General features: G+C 49.6%; 1 protein-coding gene across 1 annotated transcript in view; it reads left to right on the top strand.

The window, feature by feature from the left end:
* LOC102685650 (neurexophilin-2) overlaps positions 1 to 25,695 on the top strand; it is a 59,091-nt gene extending 33,396 nt beyond the window's left edge. Inside the window, exon 2 of the mRNA XM_069186690.1 lies at positions 22,483 to 25,695. Coding sequence (XP_069042791.1) covers positions 22,483 to 23,298 — 816 coding nt within the window. The 3' untranslated portion in view covers positions 23,299 to 25,695. The remainder of the gene's footprint in view (positions 1 to 22,482) is intronic.

Raw genomic sequence — 25,695 nt, 5'->3', positions numbered from 1 at the left:
GCACAGTTCAGTTCAGCAATCTGAGCAAAATGTATGTTTATACGTTCACAAATGAGAGATTCGGTGCCAGAGCTTGAGTCTTATTCCCTCTCCCTCACCAGCTCACTTTCCCCACACTACCACCAGCGCTGTAAGTTTTGCAACAGTTATTTAGATGAATGATTAAAGTTAAAACGCAGCCAGGAGTCTCGCCATTCTTATTTAAAGAATGGAAAGGCTGTCATTTTTTGATTCATTGCCTGGCACCTTGCATGCAAAGAGTGTACACTGAGGGCTTTTTTTTTAATACATTCCCCGCTTTGCTTGATGTGCATGATTGATAAACCCCGATCTGCTCCAATGCAGGTGAAGGATGAGTTGTGGGGCCGGGAAGGAACTGGCCTTGAAGTTTAAGCGATTCCGAGTTCCCTCTTTTTGCTTCTTTGACCGGAATGTTCAAAACCCTGACCGGAGAGCCTGAGACAGAGCGATACGGGCCGGGGAATCAGATTCAGAATTGATCTCGACCTCTGTGGTGCAGAGCAGCCTGGCGGTTCTCATTATGTAGCTTTTTTCCTGCACCTGTAAATGAGGTGCTGAGGAGAGGATGGCCTTTCCTTTTTTGCTAGGACCTTTTCGGGGCTCTTTTGAACTATTTCTGAGGCAATTAACCAGCTTCAGCAACAGTTCAAACATGCTTTCTCATTCACCACACGTCTCGCACTCTGTCAATGTCTTAGGAACTGGACAAAGATCAAGAATGTTCTCAATCAGATACTTTCTTATGTTCATGTAAACAAGCTCCCTGGGAGTCAGATTGACTTTTCTTACACAGCCCTGCCAACCTGACATGAGGAGCTTTAGTGCACTGATAACACAGATACCACACAATGCCAAGCACAAAGGGGAGCACACCGCAACCCCTCATGCAGTTTGGCAATCAGGAAATTCTTAGGTTTGTGTATGTCCTGTAGACAAATCTCCTATAGAATCAGCCGCCGTAGCATTTCTTTTCAGATCTCAACTTATGTACAGTACAAATGACAGACAGCACGGGTGCAGAAAACTGGCCTCTTCCTGTCAATGGAAGGTGATGCTCTAGGAGGAAAGCACTCTCTGTGAGGTACCAGTATCCTGAGCCTGTGCTTGCGGTGACTGGCTCCTTTCCAGAACCTCACCACCCGTTGGTCAGAATCACCCCATTCCTCCCTCTCTCTGCCTTTCGTGCCACACAAATTTGTGTTTCCCTGAAATTGTTTTTGTCACGGACGTCCAAAAGGGACAAACCGTGGGGAGCAGGAAAGCGGAAAAAGACCCATATGCGTAGCGGCGAGACGGGAAAAAGGCCCGGGCTCATAGTGCAAAGAGTTCAGGAATGCCGTATACTGTAGAAACCTATGCCCTCAGGGAGCGGACGTGGGGCGCCCTGGTGCTAGGCGGGTCTCAGGACATCCGAACCTCAATGCTGAGCGAGGACAGAGTGCAAGACCCGGAAATATATAGCCCAAGGGAAAGAGAGGGACAGGAAGGACAGCAGACCGGAAACTAGGGACAGGACAGAGAAGGAGTGCCCTCTAGCTGCAGAGGGCATGACAGTTTTGTTTTAATTTTGAGGAGGCTGGCAGAGTGCCGGCTGTAATCGGACTCGTTTTGAAACCCCCTCTCTCTCTCTCTCTCTCTCTCTCTCTCTCTCTCTCTCTCTCGGCCTGTCTCCAGAGGCCTGTCAAGTGCCCCTCTTGCTTCGCGTTCCTTCCTCTGGAAGAGCAGTTGCTGCTCCTCCTGTACATTGTGGCTAATGAGGCAGCAGCTGAGGAGGCGCAAGGCAAACGTTCTCGCCGGCCCATGAGAGGGAGCCTCCCGGTTTTAAAGTGCCGGCGTCCTCTCAGATTCACCCGCCCCCTTGGAAGCCTGTACTGTATCTTCCTCAGCAAGCAATGAAGATCCTTCCGACTTCTCCTCTAAGGAAGGCATGCTTCTTATGATTTATTAGGTTTCCGGATAAGAAAGATGCACGCAGCCTTTTCAGTGCTTTCTCTCGGGTTCCTCGGCCATGTCTGAGAAGACAGCTGAAGCTTTAATTCAGGCAGTTGGCGGTAAAATATTTCACACAGGTGGCATCCCCAGCGAGCCGCACGGTGGTGCCTTTAAGGGCTGGGGCCCTGGGTTCAGTGCCTGCTCTGGGGTGCTGTCTGTGTGGAGTTTGCACGTTCTCACTGTGCTCGCATGGGTTTACTCCGGGTGCTCCACCCACAGTCCAATTTTTCTAACAAAATAAACTTTATTTCACAATAGACATCCTATAAGCCACGCAATCTCTACTGTAATACAAACGCTCCTAACGGGAGAGGAATCCTACTCCGTTGGGCCCCTGAGCGAGGCCCTTAACCCCGACTGCTCCAGGGGCGCCGTATAAATGTCTGACCCTGCGCTCTGACCCCCAGCTTCTCTCCCTGTCTGTGTGTCTCATGGAGAGCGAGCTGGGGTATGAGAAAAGACAAATTCTCAATACAAGAAATTGTGTATGGCCAATAAAGTGATGTAAATACAGGCTGGTAGGTTAATTGGCTTCTGGGGAAATTGGCCCTGGTGTGAGTGTGTGTCTGTGTCTGTGTGCCCTGTGATGGACTGGTGTCCTGTCCGGGGTGTACCCTGCCTTGCGCATGTTGCGTGCTGGGATGGGCTCCAGGTCCCCTGCGATCCTGTACTGGGTAGAGTGGCTAGAAAATGGAGGGATGGATGGATCCCCTATGGAACTCATTAAATGAGCTGGGATGGCCATTGTTACGGTCAAGCCCGGAGGCAAGAACGTGCGCTCAGCCCATTCCCACTATGGCCCAGTGAAATCCGCGAGAGGAAGGAGGGACCACTGGAGGAGGGGGTGCTCCATCAGCCTCAGCCTTGCGCTGTCTGGAATGCTGGAATTTGTCCACAGTGACTCACCTTACAGGCTCATCCCTCTCTCCTTCGCTGGACAGCAGCAGCGCCTGTCATCAGGCGACGGGCCGGAAGTTGTATCCAGTAGGAATTCTGTGCAGTCACGTGAGCGTGGAATCGATCAAATGGGGACGCTGGTCCCCGTGTCAGAGTGTTATAAACGCTTGGGCCAGGCTCCAGTACGACAACGTGAAGACACGCCAGACCCCAGCGGCGGACTCGCGGCGCGCTGCCGCTCGCGGCCGTGTTGTCGTCCCTCCTCGCGTTTCTGCGACAGAACAGGCCGTGGGGCACGCGCGGTAACACGGCCGTGGGGCTCGCGGTCCGCACAGTCACTGGAGTTCTGATTGCAGGTTCAATGACTTGCGAAGCTCCTTTGTGCCAAACTGCGTATTGCGTGATTGTGCACATTTGTCCTGTGAAAAGTACCAGACTCCCATCTCTATCTACCCCGTTTCCCGGCAGGTACTGTAGATAACACAACGCATTTATAAAAACCGACTCATTTGCAGCCATTTCTTCCAGTTCAGGGCCCCCGGGGGATCTGGAGCCCATCCCAGCAAGCAACAGCATAACACAGATAGCGCCCAGTGCTCCCGCGCTGCGAGGCAGCGATGTTCATTGCCGCCCATTTTAAAAAATGAACAGCTGCAGTAAAATAAATAATCAGGGGCCCGTTCTCTCCCAGTGAAAAAATACAATAGCAGTGAACGCTCACTGCCTCCGCGCTCAATTCTGTGTGTTATCAGCAAGAGCGGCGTTTCCTCTCTTACCGTCTTCATGGGTTTCATTTTTATGATAAACCAGTGATGACATCAGACCGCACTACTGTGCACACACACGTTTTTCATTCTCTCCCTTTATCTCCAGACGTTCGCCACAGTTCCCAGCCTGTAATTAAATGACATTTTCCGGCTTTATATTTTCCGTTGTGTCAAAGGGTGTCTTATTATGATGTCATTATTGCTCAGGTCTGTGTGGAAGTAGTTCATATTGAAGAAAGCGCAGGGCCAGACCTTTGCTGTACGGCCTAATACAGTCTGCGAGATGGCTGTGCTGACCATTCAGGACAATTCATCTGTCCCTGATTACAAACACCGAGACCTACAAAAATCTGCAAGACATGATTGCAAAAACGCATAAAAAAACTCATACTTTACAGCGCGTGTCCTTCGCAGTGTTTAATTAAAAATGGAAGAGCTACGACCTACTCAAAGAAATTGGACCTAAAGGGTTTAAACCCGCACATTCCTCGCACCTGCCGCACCGCGTCCTAGCAGCTGATGCAGCGTCTGTATCAAAGCCCTAACGAACGCAAAAGGCTCATACGGGCCAGGACGTGACAGTATCGCGCGATCTCTTCTGCGCAAACACCACAGCATGGCCTAGTACTGCGTGACCGCACGTCTGCAAGTTTATTTACAGTACTACTTATTAGGGAAGCAATAAGCTCATGTTCTGTAGGCGGTTGTGTTTGTGTTACCCGTCACATCCTTGATCCAATCGGTGATGTCGGCGTGTTGTTTGTAAAGCAATCGTGTCCTGCTACTGGTGTGTTGGCGCCTGCTCCTTTCTATGCTTGGTGTTGTGTTGCGGAAAATCTCTGGTCTCTTAGAAAATCAGTTTCACTGTAAAGCAAAAAGGGCCAGTTTCTACATGCCCTATCATCCTAAAAATGACTAACCTTAGATAAGAACATAATTTACACGATAAACTGGCCTGGGATTCAAGTAATTTAGTTTTTGTTAATTCGTAGTGTTTACTACAATCATAGACCTCCGATGCCTGGATTTAAACAGCTCTCTCGAATTACGTGCATATCAAGGTTTTAATAGTGTCTTGTATGAGGAAGATAATCTGTCTCAGTAAAGCACGTTTTCGAGAGGACGATAAGACGTCTTCTTTACGCTGTCAGACGAGATCGGGAAGTCGGTTGCGGGTAAAATATGAAACTTAAAATATGAAACCTAAATACGCGTCGGGTCCAAGTTGTGCAGAAACTGCCGGCTTGGCTGCCTTGTCTCTCCGGTGGCGTCTTCTGCTATAGGGCGGGGTGCTTTTTCAAAGACTGATACAGCCGTTTAAAAGGCTTTTAGCTAACGGGTACCGAAATGAAGTTAAAGATTATTAATGTTCCACTTCGGCGGAAAAGACACGCGGGCCCCCTCCCTGCTCCTCTTCCTCCCCGTCTCCTCTTTCTGCTTCTCGCTGTAATTACATTTCTCCCTGCTTCTGCCTGCTCGCGCGTCTCCAGTAATCTGATTTCCTCTATATTAAATACCCCGCATCATACATATGTATACAGGGCATCCCGAGCCGGGCAGGGGGGCGCTCCGATGTCGTTTCGGCGAGCCGGTTTTCACCCCGCCCGAAGATACCACGCAGGAAGAGGGAGACAAAAAGAGAACGCATCACCGAAAATACAAGTGCGTAGGTGTGTGAAGCGCATTTCGCGGGATAGATGTTTTTAAACTTTAATTGTCTTTATTCCTTGCCTTTTTAATGTTTCCGCAGTGCAGCGAAGCAAACCAATAATTATTTTTAATTTCACATCTCAACACAATCCCGTTTTTCTTAAATACTAGATATGTAAAAAATTCATTATCATCCGAAATACTTTGAATAACCAAGTGTAGGAATAATTGGATCTAGCTCCTGAACAGTTATGTGATGCTAGGCATAAGAAATTCAACCCGCGCCTCCTTTCAGTCCTAGTGCAGACCAGCACGCGGTCCCGCTGTGTGTAACGCGAGTTTTTGCAGGATTTAGGAAATTACAAGGAGTGGTTCAGTCAGTAATGAACAAACCAGCCCGCCAGGCTGAAAAAACACATTCTTCTGTCTCAGCACTGATATAACTTATTTTTACGGTCATCGAAATGTAATTCGGATTCGGATTCCAGGTGATTGATCAATTCGGCATCAACCTCAGAAATCGGCACGCGGTGTCAAAATCTTCCCCCAACCCCTTCCACTCTCAGGGGCGGGTGAAAATGATTACATTCTAAAATTATTTACATGCATCACATAAGGACAAAAAGATGCACGTAGAATTTGTGTGCTTTCTGGTTCCCCTGCCTTCTGGAAAGATAACTTAAACTTTCATTGACGTGGCGGCGTTAAAAATGACCCTCATGCGTTTGCTAGGGATTAAATACACCAAAGGATCAACAGGACCGCGTCCGGACAACGGGCTCTTTTCATCCATATCGTAACTGGGGGGAGCACACGCACTGGGTCTCTTGTGACGTTTTGCGAGCGCGCGCTCATTTCTGAGTGGGACACAGCTTTCCGCGGGATACTGAATTGGATACGACACGCGTGTCATTACATTGTTAACTGTGATCGGCCTGGCTGCTCAGTGTCACATACAGGGCATGTCCACGTGGTGAAGTATCACCCAAACCCCGCAGCGCTGCAGCTGAGTGAATATGCAAAGATGCGCTGCTCCCTGTCAATCAGACTCGCTCCTGGCCCCACTGGGTCCCCCTCCTGGGGGTACTCGCAGCGACTCAACAGTCTCAATTGCTCCAGACCTGGAAGCAGAATTCACATTAATCAAGTCAATAATTGATTCAGTGCCGTCAATTAGAAGTCGCACTGAGTGTCTCCAGGTGAGGATTTGCTGCCCATGTGATCCACATCAATATTTATACAGTGTGTGAAACCGCAGCAGCAGGGTAGTGGAGTCCTGCTCTGTGCCTGGAGGGGGTCAGTTTTGTCTCCTGTGTCTCTCCAGTCAGGCACGGAGCTGAGCAGTACCAGGAAGCCAACTTTCCACACTACTCTCCCTCCCTCAAATTCTCTCAGTTCCATTTCTGAGCATCACCTACAGTTTGCTAGTTATTAAACCCAGGCTTGGGAACAGTGGTAGATTAGCCCAACTGACTCTGTTAGCTCCTGGAATGGGACACTAGCTGTGCACTGGGAAAGCGGGAATTCTAAGATAAGCTGAGTCAGTGTCTCTCCAGCCAGGCACAGGATAGAGCAACCCCACCCACACGCCTCCCCCCTCTCCTCCTCCGCCAGAGTGGGCTGTACAGCAGAGCTCTGAGACGACACGGTCGTACCTGGAATGAGCCGCTGTAACAAAGTGCCAGCTGGCCGTCCCAGTGCAGGACAGGGGAAGGAAGCTACAGCACAGCTCAGGGCCTGGTGACGGACGTCCCGGAGCCCGGAGAGGCCCAGCCCTCTGCTCAGATGGCACACTGGAACAGGAGGTGTGGGGGAGCAGTCCGAGAGCTGGCTTCACGCCAGGCCTTAGTGCCACCTGGAGTGACTGACCACCTGACAGGAGACGGTGCTCAGGACCAAGACCTGCTGCTGACTTGGCATCAGGGAATTTTATGGGGCTGCTAGGTCAGAACGAGGAGCTGCGCTGCGTACAGGGTGCTTGCAGAGCGGCTCATTCAAGCCACTGCCTCATGACCTGTGAGAACAAACAGCGCCCTGTGAGAGGACAGCATGTGGCCCATCCTCAGACTTGAGATCCTGTTGCCCTTGGTCCTATTGTGTGTGCGCCCAATGGCATTGCCCTGTAGGTCACTGTCTTCAGCATACAGGAGCTTGAGTAGATCACCTATCTTTTTAAATGTGATGGTTCCTAAGCAACTGAGCCAGCTGCAGAGGTAATGTCACCTCCCTCTGAAATCTGGAGAGTGCGGAGCTCTGGCAGAGGAAGTGGTCTTGTGTGGCGTCTATGGAGTGGAGCTGTCTATGCTTTGAGCCTGTGAACGACTGGGGTGGAACCCCAGCAGAGTCAGGGGAGAGATGCCCTTGTCACATAAGCACTCCATTGTTGTCAGTTTCTTTCAATGACAGTGACCTAATCAAACCTTCAGTGACACTTCTGCCCCCCTCTTCCCTACGGTCTGTTTGACTTCTGTGATTAATGACATGATTAATATGGCACTTTATTTAATAGATTGCCAGAGACACAGGTTTCCACTTCATTAATGCTCTAAAGAGCCCTGGGAAGGATCTTGTTTTGAAATCCTGGGATCTTGGGTATTAATAGCATTCATGTAGGAACTCTGCACATTGATTTTCCAGCTGTGTCTTGTTTACAAGCACCTTATGTACAGCATAGGCATGCTAGGTGTGACTTCCTATATGCAGACATGTCAGCGCTCTTTCGCCAGCCTCCAGTCCTCACTAGAGGAACATGAACCTGTTTCCTTTATCTATCTTACAAACAGCAGATACTGGAGTATCAGGTCTCCTGTTCGCTACAGGTGTCAGTTCTGCAATCTTGCATCAATCGGCCTTGCCTGATATCTCTTGCTGTACTGATCCGTCTTGCTGTCTGTGAGGACCTTGATTCACAGACCTAAGCAGCAGCCTCTGGGAATTGCACTGCAATTCTGAGGAGCTTCTCTTGCCAGACGGACGCTTCAGCACCACAGCCAGATCAACAGCAGACAAGCACCGTGTAACAGTCTCGGATCTGAGAGACACACAAGGCCGAATCCACAGAGAAAGGAACATCATGGGCTGGTTTAGAAGGGGCGCATCCAACAGCAGAATCATGACAAACGCATGCCTCATGCATTTTGATCCAGCTGTTAATTACTTAATGATTTTCCGAATTGGACCACTTCCCCATGATTTCTGCATGATTCCCTGAACGTTTCACAGAGCAGATTTATGCAGCGCATCGATTAGTTTCGTCTGTGTGTTTTCATCATGATTTACTTGTGCTTTGAACATGCTGTTTTTTTAACTTGGCCCAAAGGCTGGGTCAGGCTGGACCTTTCCTCTGTACGGCTCAGTCTCAGATTGGTAGTTCCATCTGAGCCACACACAATGGTTCATCGGGCTGGATCTTCTCCTGGTTTTCTAGGCGTGAAGCGATCAGGGGGCATGTGACTGCCAACTAGATGGGACATCAGTCCACCGCAGCGATTTCCAGCTGGTCTCCATTCACATAGCTGGGTGGACTGGAGTACCTGGCCTAAAGTTCCTTGCTCAAGGCTCAACAGCATAATCTGCGCCAGGGACTCGAACCCACAGCCCGACTGTTATGAGTCCAGACATTACCCACAGTGCTGCGCTCACTGTGAAGGTTATAGAGCTGGTGATCTGAACATGTCTTAGAAAATGGTAGGGATAATGGCCACTGTGATACAAGCCCTAACGAAGCCCAGGTACCTCCAATGTCATCCTGGAGTTTCCTCGAGGAAGACAACAGATCCAGCTGGAGAAAGACAAGGGTCTTATTTTTGCAAGACGAGCCCCCAAGCCCGTTTCCCCGCGTGATGCTTCTGTCCTTGATTCCACTGGGATCGGCGAGCGCCGACCGGGGCAGAGCGTGGGAGTTCTCCATCTCTCGTCGAACGCGTTATTAAAACAAGCGGCGAGTGCGCGTCTGCGTGGCGGCGTGTACGTTTCCTCTCTTCCCCGGAGAATGACAGCCGCTGACCGCGTCTGCCCCTTGCTCGGCGCACGCTCGCTGACACGGCTAACGCCCGCACAGTTCAGCTCCTCTGCGGCAGAACGGTGGTTAGCCGGGATTCTCATTTTAAAAACTCATTTTGTGCTTTAAGGAAAAAGCACAGCTCATTATGCGCTCAGCAGGATCGAGCTGTTCTCTTCTTTCTGTTTACTCTCTAGGTGTTATAGAGACAGCTTCTTATACCACTGCTACAGCAGGGTCTTGACATCCGCAAGGATTTGGTGCAGAGAATAGCTGAATACACACATAACCAATTATATAGTGTGTAGGGTTAAAAGACGTATATAACTTGTGTCTTGTTCAGCATTAGCAGCAATCAGAGACCTATTTGTTTTTGTGAGTTACCTCCACTTATTTCTATCCACACCCAACACTGGGGTGTGACACCCTCCTTTATATGATAATGACAGTACCAATGCATTGGCCTTGAGTTAATTTAAGTCAAATTGATTAAGTAAGAGAGACAATAGTAATCACATACTTATAGTAATCAGATAAAATTAACAACATGAATCCTTCCACTGTGTCCAGCGGATGCCTGCCCTTGCTCTCTCAGCCTCTGTGATCAGCACATAATGTAATGAAATGGGCAATACTGGCGTCCGTGACCCTCTAAAGTCATCTCCAGCCTGTCATCCCCCCACAATGCTGACATGGAACCTGGAGTGTTTTGTCACGATTGCAAACCCCTCCTCTTAAGGGCGCTCCAGCTCTTCCTTGTTTGCCTCATTCCCCGCACCTGTTCCTTGTTCTAGCTCCTTTTCAGTTCCCCCTTAAAAGCCAGACGCTGATGCAAATCAGGGCTCTGCGTTGGTTTCCGCATCATTCGAGCCTGGGACCTGGCTCCTCCTGGCTCTGTTACGGTTTTAAGTTTAAGTTTAAGTTTAAGTTTAAGTTTAAGTTTCTGTTCCCCCTGCCGGTCCCGACCCGGTTCTGGTTTTTAATCATTTGTCTCAGATGGATCACCTGGCCTTGGACTTTTTGGATTTCTCTTTGGACTCGTCCCTGGATCGTTTGCCTCGGCCACACCTCCCCTGCCCACCAGCACTCCATGGACACGCCCCCCCGTTTTCATCCCTGCTTCCTGCTTGCCTTTTTCCCTCATGTGTTCTCACTCAACTCCGGATCGTGTCGTCTGCATAGGGTCCGGAAAGAACTGTTCCTGCCATGTTTGTTACAATACAACAACTCGACCACGTTGAGATGCAGATGCTGGGTAGTGGTACTTGGGCAGGCAGCACAGACGGGCACACTCGCTAGCGGGATTCGTCACTCGATCTTGGTCAGGTACGCTGCCTATTTAAAAATTGCACTTAACAACCTTAGGCTTGGTTTTATCCTGCTCTGCTCTTCGTCCAGCCCAGACTCTGTCGGCTATACCAAATCACGAATAAAGCAAATTTGCGAATGATTTTTTAATGCATTGATGTGTGTGTTGAGGGGAGGGGCTTGTTTTAATGAAGAAATCCATTCATTGTATAGTCCATTCATTCATCATTCATTTTGTCATTCTATTCATTCATGCTCCTAAAATCCTTGAGAGGTATTGACAGTCAACCTAGTGGATGATGTTATGTGCAGCAGCAAAGAAGGACTTAACTTCAGGGCTGTGAACAGGAGGCACTTCTGTACACAAAGAGTAGTGGGTGTCCAGAACAAACTCTCCAACAACGTTGTTGAAGCAGGTATCTTGGGCACCTTCAGGAAAAGACTTAAAGACCCCTGAGTTCATGAGATACTAACAACCAAATGACTGCAATACGTTGTTATAAGAATGCCACTTTCTTATGTTTGTCTGTTCTATGCTGAAACTGTCTACAGTAGGATCTTTTGAAAATGAATTCTTGAAGGATAGAAATGTCTCAGACACTTTTGGTTTCATAAGATGCAGGCTCTAGTTTCTAAGCAAGCATCGGGCGCAGGGCACTGCATGCCTGTAATCAGTGATTAAATATGCATAAAAGAAATATGTGGGGTTAAAATGACCTGTGGAATTATTTAGGGTTAGCACTGCTAATCTGAATCTGGGGTGCTATCTGTGTGGAGTCTGTATGTTCTTTCCAAGTTCATGTGGGTTTCCTCCCGGTGCTCCAGTCTCCAGTCCAAAGATTTACTGGTAGGTTCATTGGCTTCTGGGTAAAATGAATGTGTGTGATTGTCCTTCTGCCCTGTGATGGACTGGTGTCCTGTCCAGCCTGTACTCTGCTTTGCGCCCATTGCTTACAGCACAGGCTCCAGAACCCATGCGGCCCTTGATTGGATAAGGAGTTTGAAAATGGATGGATATGTAGAAATAACAGGCTTGATTTATCCGTGCAGCCTGGCTGTGTGATTTGTAAATCACAAAATGAATCAAACTGCTGGCAGTTGATGTGCTAGCAAGAGAAGAGAGAAAACCTGCTTGAGAAAGGAGTGCCACCTACTTTGTGAAAGACTGAGAATACTACAGAACTGTTATTGTCCCTGCAGCTAATCTAATTCTGCATAATCCTTTTAATGCCATTTTAATGTCCGTATCCATAATAACTGTAGCCCATTGAGCTCAGCTTCTGTCTTAGTTTGAGCAGATTTGCGTAGACAGCAATGTGCAGTTAAGTTTTGTGACCCTCTTTGATAACAGTTGAGGACGTTCTAGTCCGGTTGGTTTCATTTTACCACAGCTCAAATTAAATCATTGTTGGGATCATTTAGTCTTAAATACAACAGTTTCTAAATCTGGGGTAGTTGGGAGATGGAAACTATGAACCCTTTGGGGCTGTGGGTCTCCAGGAGCAGGAATGAGGGCCATCACTCTACTGTAATACACCACCTCACGGCTCCAGCGTCTCGGGTTCGAGTCTAGTTTGGGCCACCTGTGCGTGTGGAGTCTGCAGGTCACCTTCGGCTTTGTGTAGGTTTATTCCAGCCTCCCAAAGACATGTAGGTTAAGTCTGATTGGCTACTCATGGCCAGCAGCCATATCACCCTGCAACTCACAACTGGCAACCCACTGAAGCTAAGCAGGTGTGAGCCTGGTCAGTACCTGGATGGGAGACCTCCTGGGAAAAACTAAGGTTGCTGCTGGAAGAGGTGTTAGTGGGGCCAGCAGGGGGCGCTCACCCTGCGGTCCATGTGGGTCCTAATTCCCCAGTATAGTGATGGGGACACTATACTGTAAACAGGCGCCGTCCTTCGGATGAGACGTAAAACCGAGGTCCTGACTCTCTGTGGTCATTAAAAATCCCAGGGCGCTTCTCGAAAAGAGTAGGGGTGTAACCCCGGTGTCCTGGCCGAATTTCCAATTGGCCCTTACCAATCATGGCCTCCTAATAATCCCCTTCTATGAATTGGCTACATTACTCTGCTCTCCTCCCCACTGATAGCTGATGTGTGGTGAGCGTTCTGGCGCACTATGGCTGCCGTTGCATCATCCAGGTGGATGCTGCACATTGGTGGTGGTGGAGGGGAGTCCCCATTACCTGTAAAGCGCTTTGAGGGGAGTGTCCAGAAAAGCGCTATATAAGTGTAAGCAATTATTATTATTATTATTATTATTATTACTCCCATGACCTGCCCATGAGCCAAGTCACTTGGCTTCCTGTCTTTTTTTTTTCTACAGGAAACTCTTAAGCAACTACAGCACTGACAGTATAGTCCCCTCTATTGGTAAGCCTTCAATTCAAAGAGGGGCTCTGTCTGGGTGTGTGGTCTGAGCTATTGTGATTGATGGCAGAAGTTTAAAAAAAAACTTCTCTGATGAGAGATACAGTCAGTACTCTGTGAGTAATCACACTGTTACCGTATTAAATTAATGGAGAAAAAGTTTCTGCCTAGATGAGCCACCGTCCCTATCCATCAAACTCAAAGAGAACTTGCTGTACCATGTAAAATAATATATATATATAAATTAAATAAAAACATAAACGTGACAAGGATTCGCATAGGAGATAAGCAGAGGAATTTCATCATGAGGAAGAACATAGCATGTGCTTGTCTGTTGCACAGTAAGAGACAAGGTCCAGAAGCCAGGAAACGAGACAGAGAGACACTGGAGACAGGAGGTGGTGTTGGTGAAGATGGTTTGGACAGGTTTAATAAAACAGTGTCCAGCCATCACTCATGGACTAGCACAGCAATGTTCTGCCACCAGCAAGACACAAAACTAGCACTGTCAATTTGAGAAATGGTTTCCTGAAGTTCAGTCTCCTCCATCTAACACTTGTGTCATACGAAAGCAGTTTGTACAGGCTGTATCTCGGCTGCGTTCTGGATCTGCATCAGATATGACTGCCTACTCTTCAGACAGGAGGTACATTTGCCCCTGGAGATTTCTGCGGTGTAGGTATGCTACTGCACAACCAAGCAGGCACTGTTTGGATGGACAGAGATCCATCCATCAGCGGCTGTATCCTTGACTTGATATGTGCAAAAGGCCGGCTCTCCCTGCAGTGTGTGTTCATACACCGTTTGATCTTCCTCTTCTGATCTTCCGTCTCAATCTGCTTCCACCCTCACCCCCACTCCACCCCAAGAAAAACATCCCCCACACCCTGCAGCGTGAGATGAAGGGGGTGTTGTAGGGGGCTTGCTTAATACCTATGTGCTAATCTAACATTGCCTAGAAGTTAGATTTTAGGCAGTTCTGTAATTTCTACCTGTCTCAATCCACCCAGTCCACTCAAGCCAGGGGCTGTCTAAGGTGGGGTACACCCTGGATAGGATGGCAGTCCAAAACTGGGCACCCACAGACGCACACCAGGGCAACATTTTCCCAGAAGCCAATTCACCGACCAATATGTTTTTGGAACCCCACATGAACACGGACAACATGCAAACTCCACACAGACAGCACCCCTAGGTCAGGAATTGAACCCAGGTCCCCAAGCGCTAAGAGGCAGTAATGCTAACCACTGTGCCCATCTCAATCCATAATCCCGGTTCTTCGGAGCACCCTGGCTTAGATGCCAGGGAGGATACAGGGGGCGATCAGACTGGAGACCTACTTGCCTCTTGATTAAGGCTTGTTTTGGGTTCCTGCTTAGCAATGAAAGATGCTCCTTCCACCTGCCGGCACGACTGTCCCGCTCAGGACCACCCTCTCGCTAGGAGAAGCACCGGCCTTCTTCATGCAGTCTGCTCCTCCCCTGTGTGGAGGCTGAACACATTTTTGTGTGTGCTCATCCTGTGCCTGTGTGCCTTTGCATTTATCATCGCGTTGCACCCCCACCGCGGGGAAGTCAGACTCAATTTTCCAGAGGAGCGCTCGGTAATTGGGGATTGCACTCGAGGGTCAGGAAACAAATTGCCCTATCTTTGCCGCTGTATTAGTTACGCCCAGGATGGCGGATGCACGGGAAAGTTTTTACAAGCGATAGCGGGCTCGTGTCGGGGTGCTCGAGAGCGCACTTCTCACTGTGGAGGGGCGGAACAAGCCGCCCGGCCACGTTGTTGAAGCCGATACCCGGCTGCGTGAGATCGTCGGATCAATTAGAACCCAGGATGTCTCCCTCGAATCTCAAATTCCAAATGTTGATACCATTTTTAAAATATATTTAACTGAACCGTTATTTCCCCCCACAGCATGTCTCATTTTGTTTTTTGGTGCGTTTTTGTATGCGTGTTTCATTTTATTTCGTGGAGAGTGGTAGCGGCAGTCAGTACAGTACCCTCCAGGTGAACTTTGAATCCCCTTTCACCTGCTGTCACATCCTGAGCTCGCGGTAATATTTAAGACTGCCGCTGCAAAAAAAAAAAAAGTCGAGCCACATTAAGCCCACGGAGTTGTTTCCATTTTCCAGCGAGGGGTCTGACTCCCCAGGTTTTGCGATTGCGCAAATCGGACTTCACGCCTCGAGTTAAATAAACCCGATATAACGGGAGCTGTTTTTCTTGGAGAGGCGGAGGCAGAGGGGGTGGTGACATTCAGAAGCGGTCATTAGCTCGCTAATATCCCCTCGATCCAAGAAGAGCCCCGCTCCCGCAAAAAGCCCGTTCTTCACGCCTTCCAGCCGCGCGCGCTTTGACGCCGTCCACGCGACGCAGACGGATGTCAGCGCGAGATCCGCACAATCCATCTCCGCTCCTCCGCCTTCACGCTCCCTCGCTTCTCGCTCGTGCGTTCTTGATAATCCCCAACAACCCCCCCCATCCCAATTTCGTATTTCACAGTTTGTCCTGTTTCTTTTAGCGGTTCGATCTCAAAGAAAACATTACAGTGCCGCCGACACCATTTAAAAATAATAAAAATAACTCATGCAATAAAAAGTAGAAGGATTACGGACGGGGCCAATAACCGCTCCGCGCTGTCAGGATGTTCTTAGGTTTCTAATGGGAAGATCTCCCTCACGGCGTCTCCGCGTGAGACGCGACTGCAGGGCCCATTACCTCGATCTCTTTACGCGGTGTACTTAAAGAGGAGCTGGCGACTTAATTTACTGTGTCTGAGCTGGTTTATCTGTGCAGCTGCCGCACGCAGCGGGTAGGAATCGGTCTCGTCTCCAGCGCGGAGGCTCGGGTGAAGGGGTTCGGCACAGAACCGAGGCGAGCTGCGCCACCCAGCTCCAGTTCTGCTGCGCCCCGAATGTGAAAATAAAGACAGGCACAGTTCGTCATCCTGGACTGCGGCGGCCCTCCCTGAGCTCCCTCTGCGCTGCTGGGCGGCGGTGCAAAAAGAGAGGCAGGAGACGGGAACCGCAGCTCACCGGTCGCTTGCCCTTTGGAGTACAGGGGCGGCCAGTCACTCGGGGCGGAGAGGCAGGCGGGGAGAGCAGGAAAGGCTACGGAGCCCTCCGCTCTGTCGGGGGTTTTACCGCGAAGAGGGGGGAAGGGGTCCCCTATTTATAACAGAAGAGGATAAGGCGAAGTGAATGTGCCGGAATTGTCCGGCGGGGTTTCCGGGACAGCCCGCTCCCGGAACGCCACAATACCGTCCCTCCGGGTACAGCAATGCTCTCCCAGCTGCTTCGACGGGCGGTGATCGGGTTTTCACTGGTCATAGTGGGAACGAGGATGGCCTCATCCACCAAGGTGGAGCGTGCAGGGCGGCCTCGCGTGGGTCTTCGTCGCTGTTGGCCCGTTGCGTCCGGGGCGCTCGTTATGTCCCGTGGGTGGGCTTTTGGTGTCTGAAACAGCGCCAGCCCAGATCAGAGTGAACACCCGCGGTTTGGTTTGAAAAGAATGGCGTCTTTGGAAACCTCCTTCGAGGGAACTTCATATCGTGTAAGAAAATGTGTTTTTGAGCTTTTTCGTGAATGTCTGCATTGTTTTCTTAAATCTAACTGCCGGGTTCTTGAAAATGAGTTTGAGTGTTAGGTGTCTTTATGCATTGTACTGTAGAAACGTGATCTCCAGTAGTCAAGTCAGAATACGTGTTACAAAGAGATTTGTCGTTCTCAAAATCGTACGCTTGAGAAAAATAAATCTCCGGAGTCTGTTTTTTTTTTAAGGAAGCAGTTAGATCGAAACGATGTATTTTTACGCTTAGATATGTTCCTGAGTTTGCAGACGCTCTCATTATCGTTAGCACTGCTAAGCGTGCGCCTGTCACGCACGTGTCCCGTCACGTCTCCGCACGTTCGCGGGAGGACATCTGTTCCGACAGGCTCCGCATCAGGAGCTCTTTATCGGGTCCTCACCGCTTCGTTAGTGAACACTCCCTGATGTCTTCTTAATGAGTCGCCTCTCTCCGCTGGGACGTTCTGGTCGTGGCTGGTACCTGGGAAAACGGCACCCGGGAACTGAACGCTTTGTGAAAGCTCGGAGTAGTTGGTGAGACACTTGCGGTTCGGCCAGCTCGGTCAGTGGGCGGGCTCCTGGCTGCAGGGCGAGGAGGCGTGAAGCCCGTTCACACTGAGTGAACCGAGAGGCAGCTACAAGGTGGAGATGGGGCGGAGGAGAGATGCTTGGGACCAATTGAGACAAACCCCCCCCTGGCCTTTACCACTCATGGCCTCCTAATCATCCCCGTCTCTGAACTGGCTTCATCTCTGTTCTCCTCCCCACTGAGAGCTGGTGGATGGTGGGTGGGGAGCGTACTGGCTGGTCATCCAGGTAGAGCTCGGTGGAGGAGAGTCCCCATTACCTATAAAGCACTTTGAGTGGAGGGGCCAGAAAAGCGCCGTGTAAGTGTAAGGAATTATTATTATTATTATGAAATGCGAAGGGAAGCGGTTAAGCTAGTTATATATATCCACTGTAAATTCTTAATGATGGAGATTAGGTGCATCTGTGCGAGATTGACGTGCCGTTGTTATACCTCCTGATTTCAGTTAATAGTGTAACGCAGACGGCCTCCATTGCTTGCGAGAGCTGGCTAACCAGAGCGGTGACGTCACCGCCCTTCCCTGCGGATAGCAGGGACCGCAGCCGCCGGGCTGACGGGAGGTTTCCCTTTGACTCAAGTGGCTGGGTCCCTGATGAGTGACGCCGGAGGCCCGGGTTCGAGTCACCGACGGTGGGGGGCCGACCTGAGGTGGCAGCGGCGAGGGCGCCCACGTGAACCCCGAAACGTTACAATAGTGTGCCTTTATAGGGATTTAAGTGACGGGTGGGGCGTCCCGGGCGGAGTTGTCCCGAGATTCATTGCGCCGTTACGTTTTGGGGGGGCGGGGGGCGAGGGAGGCCCCACCCGTGTCTAAGCCCCTGAGCGCTCGCGCCAGCACCTCTAACAGAAAGGTACTGAAGTGTTGATAACTTGACAAGTCCCACGAAAGGAGGTGGGGGGGAGGGGGTGAACTCCGAGCGCAGCTCTTCGGGCGAAAGGAAAATCACTTCCGCTGGCTGCTTATAAATATTAAGGACGAGGTGCTGCTCCTAATTCTATTAGCCCACTCAAAAAAATAAAACAGAGGATCCCATTTCCATATATATTATTTTTGCTTTTTCAAACTTGCTGGGTGAGGGAAATGACAGGCGTGATGAATGGGGATTGTTGGCTCCTCGGGCGAAGACGAGCAGAAGCCACACAGCGGCGCGCCACGCCTTTCTGTTCTCCGAGAAAAAGAAAAATATTAAAGGGCACTCTGAACCTCAAGCCGGGTGTATTGGTTATCCCCAGCCCTTACTGGTAAGTCTCCGGTCCCGCAGTTGGTGGATTGCGGGTTCACCTCCCTGCTGAGGGTACTGCTGTTCTACCATAAGCGGGGTACTTTCCCGGTGCCACGTGCTCTCTGTTGGCTGAGCGCCATGGAAACCTGGGCGAGCTCCGGCTCGAGCTGGGGCTCGGGTGCGGAAGTGCCCTACTCCACTGTACACGCGGCGCTCGCGGAGGGCTGCGTGCGAGCAGCTCGACACACCGAATGTCGCTGGACGAGAACGGCTCCAGCCTGCCACGCCGTCCTGAAGTGAAATTGCTCAGCTTTCAGCGCTGTTTCAAACGCTTCCACCCTTCAGCTCGCTCATACGCGCAAGACCCTGCGCGTGTCAGGGTCTCTAGGTATCCATTCATCCATTTTCTAACTGTTGTTACCAAATCAGGGTCATAGGGCAGCAGGAGCCTTTCCTGGCAAGCAACGGGCACGAGGCTGGGTACATATCAGACAGCATGCCAGTCTATCACAGGGCACGCACAGAAATAGACACACAAACTCACACCATGGCCAGTTTTCCCAGAATTCCAGCAGTAGTTAACCAGTTAACCAGCCCAGTTAAGCCAGCAGTACGTCTTTGGACTGTAGGAGGAAACCAGAGCGCCTGGAGGAACGGGAGCACGAGGAGAACATGCCAGCTCCATGCAGACAGCAGCCCAGGTATTGAACCCAGGGCCACAGCACTGCTACCCACTGCACCACTGGAAGAACAGAATGCAAGAACAGTTTACGGAAGGAAAGAGATTGAGTAGGGTTGAGGTGAACATGAGGTTAAAAAGACCATGAAAACCCAGTGCTTTTCTTCTCATCGACAGGTCAACATGCAGAAGCAACAGCAAAATCTTTTGAATGAACACCTGCTGTGCAGTGGGGCTGCTGTGTCTCCCAGGTGGGCTCTGCCCGATATAGGAGGGGACTCACTTCATGTAAAGGGCATTAGGATCCTGTGGGATGATAAGCACTGTAAAATGCACATTACCACTACCAATACTCTTTTGTCAGGGTAGGGGTTTTCTGTCCAATAATCCTTGGAGTCTCCTCTTGAACTGGCTGTATCCAGGACATGAGTTGGCCTTGGATCCAAGCAGGCGCACAAAAAGTACTAACTTGTGGTGCGGACTGTATTATGGCTTCCAAAGCACCAGGGCCTCTCCCACAATGCACTGCGCACGCCCTCCCTAACGATTCCTATCTGGGATGCATTGTGCTGTTGAGAAAGAACAGTTTCTCTGCTCCTGGAGCCTGGCCCACCAACCATTCAGAAAACCATTCAGCCAACATATGGCTTGTCTCTCTCATTAAAACGTTTCCCCAAAAATACTATTAATGCAAATGTCAGCTCATTAGTACAGCCTATTAAATATTGCTGTATATGTCTAAGAAAAGTTGCTTAGACTATTTTTCAAGTGACTGCTTCCTCTTTACAAATGTTCCATTTTTTCCCTATGGATAAGGGATCTCGGGCGTGCTATACTGAGGAAGCAGAATGGTTCAGCTTGGCTTCTTTTTCTTTGTCCTTCGTAAAAAATTTCATGACCTAAGGATGAAATGAAGCATTACAATGTTTTGGCTTTAACCTGTTTGCCTTGTTACAGCCAGGTTATCAGATTGAGCAACATGGCTGGGTATCTTGTTCCACACTCCCACCATCCTTTGTGTAAAGAATTAGCCGCTGTTCTACGTTTTATTGCATTTCAACATCATTTCTGTCCACTGATCCAAGGTTCACTATTGATTCTGCATTCACTTGATTGATTTTGTAGTCTTCCTTCTTCAAGACCAAAAACTTCAGTTCTTTCAGCCTGTCAGTGTAAGACATTGCTTGACGTCCCAGAATGCATCAGGTGGCTATTCTCTGGACTATTTCAAGAGCAGCAATATCTTTTCTGTAATGTGGTAGCCACGATTGTTCAAAAATATTCTAAATGGGGCTTTACTATTCCATTGCACACTTTTAGAACCTAACATCCTTTTGCGTTAAATTCTGAAGGTGTTCCAATTCTACTGTCCCTCCAAACAGAGCTGGGCTTCACAGCCTAGCTTAAACTGGTGGCTTAAAAGGAGATGCATATTTGTCATGTAGGTAATGATTAATTATCCATTACACATATTTTGTCTGCAGGTCAGACAGCTACTTATAATGGGCACTATAAATATCAGTGTAACACTGACAGCTGTACATGTTGAACACAACAGATCGGTGACCATTACACATTTGTAGTGCTGAAAGGAAATGTACACGTACAGTATACAGACTGTTTAATTAACTAAGTGGTGTCATATGTATCTCCATTTCACTCCCCTGAAGCTATTTCTTTGCTCTTGTTGCTTGGTGTTTGGATATTTGGATAAGCAAAACTACAGTATTCAGAGGGGGGAAGGGAGGAAATAATTATCACGATGATGACTATTAATCACTTTCCAGAGTATTCCACTTGGTTTTTAGAAAGACTAATAAAATAAAGGGAAAATCCTGTGTATGGGTATTCTAGAAGAGACCTTTTTTTTTGTAATCATTATTAAAATTACACAACAAATCAGCCATTAAATATTCTGCATTTGCCCTGTAATGGGCACATGCACTGTCTGAGGGATTAGGAAATCCAGGGATTACAGCACAGCCCCCACTCTCCAGGTACAGGAGGCGTGATTATCCCAGACTGCCTTTATTTCCTATAGCCTGATCATTATGTTTGTCTGAAGGGAAATAACACACCAGTGGGCAGCACGCACGATGCCGCAGTGGTTAGCATTGCTTTTTTGCAGTGCTAGGGCCCTGGGTTCAATTTTGGACCTGGGGTGCTGTCTGTGAGGAGCTTGCATGTTCTACCCGTCTCAGTGTGGGTTTCCCCTGGGGGCTCCGGCATCCTCCCACAGTCCAAAGAGACACGCTGGGACATCAATTGGCTTCTTGTGTGAGTGTGTGCATGTCTGTGTCTGTGTGCGCCCCGTGGTGCAGTTCAAAATTCAGTGTCTACCATTTTGTCCAGCTGTCCAGAAAAACACATTCACTTCCGCCCCTCACAAACACCAACAGCGCTGTTCCGTACCGCGGGAACCACACCCTTTCTATCACAGTGCCATCAGCACTCTACACGGCGGGATGTACAGTAGGTCACAGACAAGCGAAGGCTCATGATGGTGACCTTTGTAAGGGCAGATGGCGTGGATGTCCAGTCTTGTTTGAAGTTTGGAGACGATCCCTCAGCCGTGAGAGTGTGGTCCAATACTTTTCTCTAATCTCATCTCCTGCTCTGCTGCTCCCTGCCCCGTGTGGCACTACAGCTGCAGCATCCTCGAGTGTCCCTAGACATCGCGCCGGGTTGGATGGCTATGTATCATCTTGTTCTGGAGGAGGGCGCGAGGCTCAGGAAGCTACTGGCTGATATTTTGAGACCGGCAGCAAGACCTCCAGCAGGGAGTTATGTTGCGAAGGATATGACTGCTGTGCGATAACAATAAATCGGTTTCTTTTCCATTCTGGGGGTGCGTATCTTTGGGGAGGTGGGTGGCAACACCTCACCCACCTCAGGGGTGGACTGGTTACTCTCCAGAGCATTCTAACTGCCTTTGGTACAGTACATCTGGTGTTGTCTGGGGCTTTGCGGATCCCTGGCTCTTGACAGGTCTCTGTGACAGTAAAATGAATCTGGGTACCAACTCCATACAGCACACGAACAGTCTGCTGAGACAAGACACGTCAAAACCCAGTCCTGGGCAGCTGGGCAAAATTGTTCACATATCATAATTAGCCTGGCAGTTCGGAATGAACTAAAAAAAGGAAGAGCAATGAACACAGTCACATTCAAAATGTCTGTGTTTGGTCAACCAGACTGGTTGGTAAAAGGTTAGGTTGTTCAACGAAACCTAACGGACTTTACAGTAGAGAACAGACAGGCCTGGGTGGGTGAAACAGCCTTCTGTAGTTTCAGTCCATTTCTAATGTCCTTGTGCTGTCGTGGAGCACAGCAGGAGTCTGATCCAGGCTTGACGTTTGCTTCACCACTCTCACTCTCGCTCTTTCTCTCTCTCTCTCTCTCTCCCGCTGCAGGTGGTTGGCTTGGAAAAACATGTGGGAAAGACGCTGGAGTACCTGGAGCTGGGGGCAGCCGTCAAAACCCTGCCGTATGGCATGGCGGAAGTAGGCGGGGGAGGAGGAGGAGAAGGAGATGGAGGTGGCGGGGTCATCAAAGCTCCCTTCCACACCTCCCGGATATTTTCCACAATGGACCACAACCCGCTGAAATCCAAGCCCCCGACCTACAGCTTCCTGAACCCCTACGACTGGGCCAGGAACCAGTCTCTCCTCCTGGACCAGACGGGCTACCGCTCCAAGCGCAAGCCCTCGCTCAAGACGGCGCTGAAAACCAAGAAGATCTTCGGCTGGGGCGACTTCTACTTCAACATCAAGACCGTGAAGTTCAGCCTGCTGGTGACGGGCAAGATCGTGGACCACGTCAACGGCACCTTCAGCGTCTACTTCCGCCACAACTCGTCCAGCCTGGGCAACGTGTCCGTCAGCATCGTCCCGCCGACCAAGGTGGTGGAGTTCGAGGTCCTGCAGCAGCAGCAGCAGCCGCCGCCTGAACACCCCCAGCAGGCCACCATCGACCACAAGGAGTCCAAGAACTTCAACTGCCGGGTGGAGTACGAGAAGACCAACCGGGCGCGCAAGACCAAGCCCTGCCTGTACGACCCCTCGCAGACGTGCTTCTCCGAGCACACCCAGAGCCACGCCGCCTGGCTCTGCTCCAAGCCCTTCAAGGTCATCTGCATCTTCATCTCCTTCTTCAGCATCGACTACAAGCTGGTCCAGAAGGTCTGTCCGGACTACAACTTCCAGAACGACCACCCCTATTTCGGGTGAAGGATGGTCGCGGTGGCAATGGCGGTGCTTCGATGATGGAGGGGGGGGGGGGAACCGGGGGGGTGGTGGGGGGTGGGTGATGGCTGTTAGGGAATGTGGGGCAGTTTGGTGACCGTCCTCCAAGATGGGATTTTATTTTACTCCTCATTTCCCCTCCCTGCTTGGGAATAGTGCTGCCCGCCTTTGTGCGCCCCTGGGAGACACCCGGAGGTGGGGGCTGTGATATCTAATTCCAGTTAGAGAGACTGAATTTTCCATCTGTTTCTTTTTTCACCCCTACCCGAGTTTCCACCTGTTTTGTCAAACCATGGGGAGCATTTTAAGGGACTTCTCTGTGAACCGCATCTGCCAAGAAATCCCTGAACCTGAACAGAGGCCCTTTCTTCTCTTTTTCTTTCTGTTGTGACCATTGCTTGAGCCCTGGAACGTCTCCTTTCTCCCTCCTGGAACTGTAGGACTGGGTTGGAAACATGCAACTTTAACAGAAATGCAGAGGAAGAACTTTGACTTGGTTTCTGTGGCAGAACATACGCAAATGGAAACACAACAACAACAACAAAAAAGACAGCAGGAGTTCTGATGTGATACTGCAGGGTTTTGCCTAAACAGACCCTGACAGTCTGAGACTTGGAATTACGTGATTACTGCAAAGGATACGGCTCTGAATTCATTTGCTCTTTCCTTCCTGGCTTTTGTTTTAAACGAGGCGCCTGCTTAGTCCCCTCTGGGTCATGATGAGCCTCCAGCTGCACTCTCCCCGCAAAACGGACCCCTTGGTGGAGAAACAGATGGGAGGCGAGCCGAGCAGTGGGAGGTGAAACATCTATCAGATCATCAGCCGGGCCTAGCTGAAGCTCTCCTGCCTTCGGCAGACTTCTGGGGAGTTGCTGGCTGTTATTCATGACAATAGCATGGGGAGGGTTAGGTTGCCTCCAAGACTGTTATGTATGCTCTGTATTGTTATTTGCATAGAACCCTTTCATTTAATGACAGAACCGTTTCCAAGTCCTCTTACCTTTTCAGAGAAATCTCTGCCCCACAGCCACCGAAACCCTGAGGATTAACATAGCAGCCTTTGACCGAACTATGCCCAGGCATTTGTGTTCTGCTCCAGTTTGCAGAGATTACATCACACACTGCCAGGTTGCTGCTGTTGTCCTGAAAGCAAATTGGCACCCAGCCGTTTTCAGTCCACTTCATCCAATTCAGGGTGGGAGGACAGTCGGAGCCTCTCATGGCAGGACACACCCTGGATAGGCTGTCAGTTCATTGCAGGGCTGGCACACACACAGACACACACACTCACACCAGGGCCAGTTTTCCCAGATGTCAGATGGAGCGCCTGGGGGAAGCCCAAACACAGGGAGAACATACAAGCTCCATGCAAGACAGCACCACAGGTGTAGAAATGAACTCAGGGCCCCAGTACTCTGAGGCAGAACAATGCTGACCCAAAAGCAATTCATATGTATCATGTTGCAGGTTACATGTTTATCTAGAATATAATATAGAGGCCTGTAATTAAACAGCCAGTAGAGCATCATGATAGTGAAACAATCTTTAACGCCCCCTAATGACATACAGGTGAAGGGGTGTTTCTGCTAGTGTTCTGTTAGTGGGTCTGGATCTTGTGGCGCTGAGTTAGCTAGCATGTCTTTGGAGTAGCAGCAGGGTTCAAGTCTGTGTTGGGATCTGGGATCTGCCCCCTGAGCGTTTTAATTAAGATTGGCAGCATTCTGATCAAAAATACCCAAGTGTCTAGCCTTGAGATAGTGGACCACAGACATGCACTCGAAAGTGATAATGCATGAGCAGTTATGCTGACTGCATGATCCACAATCGTGGTAAAGCAAGGACAATGCGTGGCAAGAACTAAGAATATATGAGTCCTCACAGCACAGCTGCAAACTGGAGGCGGAGACAATCCACAAAGGCTCCTCACCTTCGTCCCTTCTGAGCTTCTCAGCTGCCAGCTGTAATATTGTTTCCCATGATTCCTGGCCCAGCTGATTGCTGATCAGCTGATTTTCTAGTTTTAAAAGTGCTGGACAGCACACAGTCGTGGGGAGCGACTCCCAAAAAGGAAAATTGTTTTGACTAATTTACGAGACATTAAAGGGCTTAGAAATGTGTTTTGGTTTGGCTTAGGGTTTCTTTCTATCTTAAAATTGTACTTTGCTCTTTTTGTTTGTTAAATTTCACCTGGGAATAAGTGGATTTGTGAATTGAGTCCTGCTTGTTTGTTCAAAGACTATCTGGCTCGGGAGAGATGCAAACAGAATTGTGAACCACCGCTAAAGAGCATTGTGCTGCTGTAACCAGTATGTGTAGAAAATGTATTTCAAAAGTACAAGATCTGTATATATGAAAATGACTATTAAAATTGACTAAACTGTT

This window comes from Lepisosteus oculatus, chromosome 1, assembly GCF_040954835.1.
Source record: "Lepisosteus oculatus isolate fLepOcu1 chromosome 1, fLepOcu1.hap2, whole genome shotgun sequence".
Taxonomy (NCBI): domain Eukaryota; kingdom Metazoa; phylum Chordata; class Actinopteri; order Semionotiformes; family Lepisosteidae; genus Lepisosteus; species Lepisosteus oculatus.
This window is presented reverse-complemented; position numbering and strand designations above follow the sequence as displayed.